Source organism: Glycine max, chromosome 1, assembly GCF_000004515.6.
Source record: "Glycine max cultivar Williams 82 chromosome 1, Glycine_max_v4.0, whole genome shotgun sequence".
Classification (NCBI taxonomy): domain Eukaryota; kingdom Viridiplantae; phylum Streptophyta; class Magnoliopsida; order Fabales; family Fabaceae; genus Glycine; species Glycine max.
Window position 1 is genome coordinate 13950635 of NC_016088.4, and position 9263 is coordinate 13959897.

The following is a 9263-nucleotide window of genomic DNA, read 5'->3' on the forward strand; positions in this document are numbered from 1 at the left end:
GTATAAAAAGTAAACAAAACGAGAATCAAAATGCACGAAACACAATGTGGACCACTACGGGTACATAGAATGAATCGAAAAGCTTGGTTCGAGGTACTTACCCGTTGAAGATCGAAGAACGATGAAGAACGAATGAAGAACGTCGAAGAACGGTTCAAACCTTTGCGAGATTCCTCACGGAAAACGTTACGGAAACGTTTCGGAAGCGCCTCGGCTTAGATTTTCTTCACGGAAACAATTTTTCCAAGCAAATTCCAAAGAGAGAGAAGTGCCTAAAGGGCTGGGATCCTTTTCTTCTTGCATTCCTCCCCTATTTATAGCAAAATAGGGGAGGTGGTTGCCGCCCAGCTCGCCCAGGCGAGCTCAGCTCGCCCAGGCGAGCAGGGTTGCTTCCTCCAGAAGCAACCGCCTTCTGGAGGAACCTTCTGGAGGGCCCAAATGGGCCTGGGTGCTATTTGCACCCCCATTTTTACTAAGTTCACCCCCTCTGCTGTTTTTTGGTGATTCTTTTTTCGTAAAGTTACGGAAACTTACGAATTTCGTAACGATACTTGTTTTCTTTCCGTAATTGTTACGGAACCTTGCGGATTACATAATCATCCCCTTTTTGACTTACGGAATGTTACGGAACCTCACTTAATTATGCAACGACGCTTCCTTTTGATTTCCGGTGTGTCACGGAAACTTACGGATTGTGCATCAATATTTTTTTGGTTTTCCGGCATGTCCTGAAATTTCACAAATTGCCTAATGATGGGTGCCAAGCACCTCACGAGGACCAAAGAATGGTCGCACGTCATCGAGCAAAGGTTCCCGGACGAAATTAGGGTATGACAATGGGTAAGTATGCATATGGTTCAACTGATTTCTGATACCATTTATTTGTTTGCAGGGATCGCACCCACAAAGACACCCAGTGAACCTGAAGAAGTCCAACAGGGCCCTCGGGTTTCCAGCTCTGGTTACGGGCCTCTATCAGTCCTACAGGGTGCCCGTACCCCCCCGGCAAGGTTATGTCATCATAGGTAAGTATGCACATCGCTCAACTGATTTCTGATTTCATCAATTGTTTGCAGGGATCGCACCTGTAAGACACCCAGTGGACCCGAAGAAGTCCAACAGGGTCTTGGAGTTGTCAAGCTCTAATTACGGGTCTCTGTCAGTTCTACAGAGTACCTGTAACCTCCAGCAAGGGCATCAGGCCCCCTACTGATCGAGCTTTCATCAAGAAGTACTGCGCCCCCAGGCAGGCGCAGGGCGAAACACCACAGCAGCATTGGGATGGCCGGTAGCGGGCAATAGACACACCGCCACCACCTCTAGAGTTCACCTCAGCTCATCCGCAAAAAGGTTAGAGCGTTGCCTACGACACATGGCCGACCAGCAGGCGACCAAGTCCAAAGCCAAAGGTAAGCAAAGTACTAGGTCCATGACCTACAAGCCATCATGCGTCCAGCTAAAGACGTTAAAGAAGCGCTACTAGGAGGCAACCTAGTACCTTTTGAATCTATGTTTGTTATTTGATCACTTTTTATAGTAGGACGCACCTAGTTGCTCATGATCCTGGGAATTTAAATAAAACAAGCGCAAGCTCGGAAGGTAGTCATACCTTACAAAACATATATATGTATGTTTAGGTAGTGAAAATACCTTAGATATGCATGTATGTAAACAAAAAACACTTCACAAAATATATATATGTATGTTTAGGTAGAAAGATACCTTAGATATGCATGTATGTAAACAAAAAATACTTCACAAAATATATATGTATGTTTAGGTAAAAAGATACCTTGGATATGCATGTATATAGCAAAAATACTTCACAAAATATATATGTATGTTTAGGTAGAAAGATACCTTGGATATGCATGTATATAGCAAAAATACCTTACAAAACATATATATGTATGTTTAGGTAGCAAGATACCTTGGATATGCATGTATATAGCAAAATACCTCATGAAAAAAAAAAGAGAAGAAAAAAAAAACAAACAAGAAAAAGAAATAAACAAATAAAAAAAAAGAAGAAAAAAAGAGAGAAAAAAGAAAAATAAGTTGTTTAGCTGAAAAACCGATATGCTTTTGAAAAGAGATGACTTCCAACTTTTCTTTGAAGAAAAATTCGCTGATCATAGCTAGTTTTTGGAAAGAAAAAAAATGTGTCTACACCTGAAGGGTGAATGCTGTGAAAATTTCCCCGGACGCCCGAAATGGACTTGGATGAATGCACAAATGGATAAAAGAACATATTTTGGAAACATTGGGTTGATATAAAATAGAGGAAATGAATCCTGAGCCCTAGCATCACATGACCATAAAAATTTGACACTTGAGTGTCCACATAGGTGCATGCATGACCAATTTTGCATAAAATTTCCAAATCATCATTTTTGCATTTGTGTCATGGAAATAATGTGGGGCATCCCTTTTTATCCTTGAACCAAACCAAACCCTGACATGTATCATGCCTAGCCATTCTACAAGTCTTGAGCCAAAATCCTGACTCACCATAAACCTTGACCCAGGGTGAGAATGTCAATCCTTACCCTCGGAAGCAAAAAAGAAGAGAAGGAAAATTTCCAATCAAAGAAAAAGAGAAGGAAAATTTCCAATCAAAGGAAAAAAGGAAGCAAGGAAATTCCCAATCAAAGAGTGGGAGAAAGAAAAAAGAAAAGAAAGAAAATTCCCAACCAAAGAATGAGAGAAAGTAAAAAAGAAGAAAGCTCCTGGTCAAAGAAACCAGAAGAAATGTGCTGAGAGGTCTTTGGACCGGACAATATCTGAACAATACAGAATTGTCACCAAATGAACAAAAAGAAGGAAAGGAAACCACGACCTAAAATAGTCTTCTCCCTTTGATTACCAACCAAAATCCCGTGCGCTAGCAACTTTTTTTTTCTCGCCCCGCACTAAACAAAAACAGAAAAAGAAAAAAGCCAGAAAAATCAAAAGCCAAAAACACACAAAAGCCGAAAAAAAAAAAACCACCAAAAAAAAAACCATTCCCAAGGGAAGCCCTATTGATCCATGATCACGCATGTAATTTTTGACTTGATAGGAAATAATTTGCAAAGTCAAGTCATGACATATCTATGGTCCGGAATTAGGATGAAACACTTACCTGTGCGAGATTGATACACTTTGAGTGGATTTCTTCTATTTTTGTCAAACCCAGTGTTTCCTCTAAATGGTCATTTAGAAAAAAAATGCTAACATCCAAAATCTCATATAAGGTTATGGGGGGATTTCATCAGCAGACTCTCCTTCCCGGGTAAACGCATTGTTTTTCACTCAAAAAAGCGTATGCTGCTCTAATCAGTTGGAATATTTATCTCTTTACTAAAGCATGTTTGCATTTTAGTAAAGAAAACACCGAGACTTTTTCAAGTATCACAAGTTATCCAGAACTACGTAGGTCTGAGTTCCTCATTGGAGGATACGTAGGAGCAAGAGCCTTGCTTTTGTCGACCATACCGCCTTTTGTTGCCATGACCCAAGAGCTGGTAGCCCGCGGAGACACCTTACGGTTATCCGCACCTCGTCATTCAGTCACCCCAAGTGTGATTGACAAGCAGAGACCAAGTTTGGTCATTCTGCACCCTTGTATCATCCAGAGGCGGCGGGCCCGATGATACGCGGAGATACCTTACGGTTATCCGCACCCTTTTTGTCATCCAGAGGCGGCGGGCCCGATGACAAGCAGAGACCAAGTTTGGTCATTCTGCACCCTTGTATCATCCAGAGGCGGCGGGCCCGATGATACGCGGAGATACCTTACGGTTATCCGCACCCTTTTGTCATCCAGAGGCAGCGGGCCCGATGACAAGCAGAGACCAAGTTTGGTCATTCTGCACCCTTGTATCATCCAGAGGCGGCGGGCCCGATGATACGCGGAGATACCTTACGGTTATTCGCACCCTTTTGTCATCCAGAGGCGGCGGGCCCGATGACAAGCAGAGACCAAGTTTGGTCATTCTGCACCCTTGTATCATCCAGAGGCGGCGGGCCCGATGATACGCGGAGATACCTTACGGTTATTCGCACCCTTTTGTCATCCAGAGGCGGCGGGCCCGATGACAAGCAGAGACCAAGTTTGGTCATTCTGCACCCTTGTATCATCCAGAGGCGGCGGGCCCGATGATACGCGGAAATACCCGAGTGGTTATCCGTATAAACATTCTTTTGCTATCTGTAAGACAGAACGCTTGATAGCATGCAGAGGCTGACATAGTCTTTTGCACCTTTTGTTCCTCCGGGAACAACAAGTCATTTACATGTGGAAATTTCATGGTCACCCGCGACTCTCGTCAACCGAGAGGAGCGAAATTAGTGTCATACACTGATTTTCGTCCGGGGACCTTTGCTTGATGACATGCGACCATTCTTTGGTCCTTGTGAGGTGCTTGGCATCCATCATTAGGCAATTTGTGAAATTTTGGGAACAACAAGTCATTTGCATGTGGAGATTTTATGGTCACCTGCGACTCTCGTCAAATCGAGAGGAACGAAATTAGTGTCTTATCTTTACTTTCCTTTTATCTCCAATAAAAGACAAGTAAAGAGGGGCAACTGTCATACCCTAATTTCGTCCGGGGACCTTTGCTTGATGACATGCGACCATTCTTTGGTCCTCGTGAGGTGCTTGGCACCCATCATTAGGCAATTTATGAAATTCCAGGACATGCCGAAAAACCAAAAATATATTGATGCACAATCCGTAAGTTTCCGTGCCACACCGGAAATCAAATGGAAGCATCGTTGCATAATTAAGTGAGGTTCCGTAACATTCCGTAAGTCAAAAGGGGGATGATTATGTAATCCGCAAGGTTCCGTAACATTACGGAAAGAAAACAAGTATCGTTACGAGATTCGTAAGTTTCCGTAACTTTACGAAAAAGAATCACCAAAAAAATGTAAGGGGGTGAACTTATCAAGATAGGGGTGTAAATAGCAATTCAAATCTAGGCCCTTCTAGAACATTTTGGAAGTTGGGTTGCTTAAGGAGGAAGCAACTGGGCGGCAAGCTCCTCCACGTTTTTGAAAAATGGTTTTCGGGGCTTCCGCGGCTTCCGTAATACTTCCGTAAAATTTCCGAAAACCTTGGGTAAGCATATTCCACTTAACATTGGTGAAAGGGAAGAGAAAAAAGATGAAAATCAAATTCGAAAACAGTTCCGTAAGGCTTTCGTAACTTTTCCGTAAAATACGAAAAGGGGGGTGAACTTAGTAATTCGGGTGCGCTTAGAAATCTTCTTCATTAAGTCTTTGGGCGGCAAGCACCTCCCTTTTTTTCTATAAATAGGGGAGGGGGGAGCTGTTTCAAAAGGTTCAGCCCCTTTGGCACTTCTCTCTCTTTCGAATTTGCTTGGAAAAATCGTTTCCGTGAAGAAAATCTAAGCCGAGGCGCTTCCGAAACGCTTCCGTAAGCGATTCTGTGGAAATTCTTCATTGTTCTTCATCCGTTCTTCGTTCGTTCTTCGTTCTTCAACGGGTAAGTTTTCGAATTCGAGACTTTCAATTCATTTCTTGTTTTGTCTACTTTCACTTTAATTTCGTTTACTTTCAGTTTTCTTTTCTTCCGTTTTTAACGTGCTTTAACCATTTATTTAAGCCGTTTTCTTGTCTAATAAATGATAAAATGAATTTCAACCGATCATTTGTGTTGTAATCTCGTTTAATCACTGTTAAAACGAAATCTAACCGATCGTTCACGCTATAACCTCGGTTAAACCAAAAAAAGTAAAATAATAATAAAATAATCAAAATATCTTGAAAAATAATAATAAAATAATCAAAATATCTTTGAATAAAATAAATTAAAAAAATCAATCGGACGTTTTTCTTTGGAAGTTTCCTTGAATGAATTGATTAATAACCAAAGTGAAACTAAGACTAAAATAGACTCACAAATCAAGTTTTGTCCGAAAATCACTAAAAACCGTTTTAAGGTCCAACGCCTTAAACGGTCCTCTTTGCTTTTATCGGTTAACATGGACCGTTCAAAAGCATAAAATCAACATGTGACTTTACCGCTTTTGCAAGAACTACGTAGGTCTGATTTCCTCATCGCAATTGAGGATATGTAGGAGCAAAAGCCCCGCTTTTGTCGACCACCCCAAGAGATCGTTAATGGTCCAAATGCCTTAACGTTTCTCTCCTTTCAAAAACAAGAGATCGTTAATGGTCCAACGCTTTAACGTTTCTCTCCTTTCAAAATCAAAAGACCGTTTAATGGTCCAACACCTTAAATGACCTTTTGTTCAAATAAAAAACATATTTTGCAAAAAAGACAAAAAACAAACTTAAACCAAACACTTTGTTCCGAAAGAACTACGTAGGTCTGATTTTCTCATCCCAAATTGAGGAATACGTAGGAGCAAAGGGAAACACCCTTGTCGACCACAAAAAAGAAAAAATATAAAAAAAGGTATAAAGGATATAAGGACATAAAAGGGAACGTAAAAAATCAAAGTCATGTTTGCACATTCAATTAAAGGCTGCCGTCCCTTGGGACGGACGTGTGGGGTGCTAATACCTTCCCCGTACGTAAATACAACTCCCGAACCTTTCACTTAAAAAGTTCGTAGATCGCGTCTTTTCCGGTTTTTCCGACGTTTTCCTCAAATAAACGTTGGTGGCGACTCCGCGCGTATTCCTTTCGTGGAACACGCATCCCGCGAGTCACGCGTCGCCCTCCCGCCGAAGGGTTGGTTGCGACAGCAAGGAAGCTCCTTTTACAATGAAGAAGAGGAATTAAGAGAAATTGCTTGCTTACAAAAGAGTGAGGATGCCTCCTCCACCTCTAGGAATCTCACAATCACTCAAAAACTCACAAATCTTCCTAAAAGATCAAAACTTGGCTTCTTTGCTCTGTTCTTTGCCTCTGTGTATTTCACTCTTCAAGCCCTTACGGTTGTTCAGCTCTCTTCTCTTTTCTTCTATTCCAGGCTTAAAAAGGCTCACTAACCTCACCATTCTCGTGAGTAAGTGAATTTTTGCTCAGCGCCAAAGTTGCGCTAAGCCTGGAAGGTGACAAACGACTAGTTGAGTGAGCTGATGACGCACTAAGCGCGTGCCTGCATGACAGATTCCCTTCCAGATTCCTCCTATCCGCTAAGCACGTTGATGCCTCGCTTAGCGGATGACACTTGCTAAGCGCATTGAGCTCACTTTGTGAGACATCAACTTTAGCACTTCTTCAAAATAACTCCTTTTTGCCTGAAATTGAAGAGAAATTGACATTAATTCCATACACAAGGCTTCTATTGAGCACAGATAAAAACAACAAATTTATTTACAATCCTACAAAAAGAACCATAAATTGGGGAAAATATATTCATTTTGTGAAGGTTTTCTATACAAAAGTTAGTCGTATAAGACGACTAACAATGTTCTATCAAATACCTCAGCTAAAGAGCCATGTATCCCTTGCATGATAACTTCATTTACAAACTTTCATGTCTGAACAAAAATAAGGTTTAATAATTTTAAAAAATGTTATTGGAAACATTTTACATTTATACTAAGTAATAGTTTATTTTCTTTTGTTTAGACTTGCTTGTGTTTGTGTGTTTTTAGGGCGTAATTCTGGTTGGCTCTTGAAAGACAACCTTCTGATACAGCTTGTTATAAAGGTCTATTACTTGTCTCTTGGTTTCTAATAGTAATTTGTTTCCTTTAGGTGACATCACCATATGGAAACAATCTTCATCACAAGGAGAACACAAGACATGGTAATATCGCATTTACAACTCAAGAGGCTAGGAACTACCTTGCATGATTCTAGGTGGATAGCCATAGTCAACAAGTTGGTGAGATTAATGTAAACCTTGATTGGAAAATTGAAATTGCAGCCAAGGATTGGGATTCTATTGCTAGAAAAGAGAAGATTGAGGTAAACTTCCAAGAGATTCACATAATTTTGAATCTCCCTATACTATAGGTAGATTTGTAGTTTGCTTGGAGTAGTTTTGCACTGTGAACTGAAAGCAGTTAGTAATTGCGTGTGAATTGAAAAAAATTGGATCCTCTCATGTTCCTTATTTGATGTTCCCCTCAAGTTATGAGTGGAAAAGGCACTATAGAATGTTTAATGGACCCTACACAAATAATGGTGTATTACTATAGTTTCTTTTGTATCTTTCTCTCTCATAACATAACATGAGAGGATCCAAATCTGAATTGAAATCTATACCTAAAACTTTTTATCTTGAATGCTTCTCTTTGCTTATTTTTGTCTCTACACGTGATTGATACCTAGGGATTCAAGCTTGAGCTGAGAAAGCTAGAAGGAGCAGTAAATTCCATCCATCAGAATTTGCTCTATCTTAAGGGAAGGTAATTCCAATCACATCAACATTGTCCCCTGTAAATTGTTTATTGCAAATAATTTTTAAAAAAAATCATATGCTTAATTTATGTTTTTTGGGTTATTTATTTAGGGAAGCTGAAATGAGGACTGTGAGTGAAAAAACAAATGGCAGAGTGGCATGGTTTAGCATTATGTCCTTGGTTATGTGCATTGCAGTTTCTGGTTTGCAATTGTGGTATTTGAAGCGGTACTTTCAGAAGAAGAACTTATATAGATTATTTAATTTAATTTTATTTGTGATACAACAAACATATAATAACTTAGTCAAATTTTTATGAACACTATTTACAAGTGTAGACAAAATTCTTTTATACCACAAGTAGAGTTTCCAATATTTGTTTTCCACAGATGATTATTACATAGAAGGAACTTTACTACCGAGTACCGACTATGACATCTCTCATGGGGCTTCATCTTATATTAATTCAACTCCTTTTTTAGCTGTCACTTCATTTTCCTATTATGAAATTTCAATAATCTCACTCCCTCATATAATCTCCCTATTAGTGCCACTCCGGCTTACATTTCACCTAGAAGTTATATTCAATAAGGCATGACTTAATGGGAGAGGTAGTTCACCCCCTTATTAATGCAATGGAAAAAAAACCACAATACAAAATTGGAAGGGTGTTACAAATAGAAACTTATATAGGAAGGGTCCTTGGTCACCAGAAGAAGATGAGTTGGAGCTGAGTTCCTAAGCAAGAAGGTACACCAACACTCTATAGTCTATACCTCCCCATTTAGCATAAAAATCAAGGGAAGAAAACTATAGTTGATTTTCCTGTCAATGTCCTTTATTAGCAGGTTTGCAAAGGTGTAGAAAAATCTACAGGCTGATGTGGATCATTTATTTAAGGCCTGATTTGAAGTGAGAACTCAAACAACC

General features: G+C 40.0%; 1 protein-coding gene across 1 annotated transcript; it reads left to right on the forward strand.

Moving 5' to 3' along the window:
* Positions 1-7391: 7391 nt before the first annotated feature.
* Positions 7392-8592, forward strand: LOC100781905 (transmembrane emp24 domain-containing protein p24delta3-like; the record flags this gene model as incomplete). The annotated part of the gene is given in 4 exon segments (XM_041014059.1): positions 7392-7424; positions 7685-7897; positions 8264-8340; positions 8445-8592. Coding segments are annotated over 4 exon segments (471 nt in total), but the record flags the coding sequence as incomplete, so codon positions are not given.
* Positions 8593-9263: the final 671 nt, after the last annotated feature.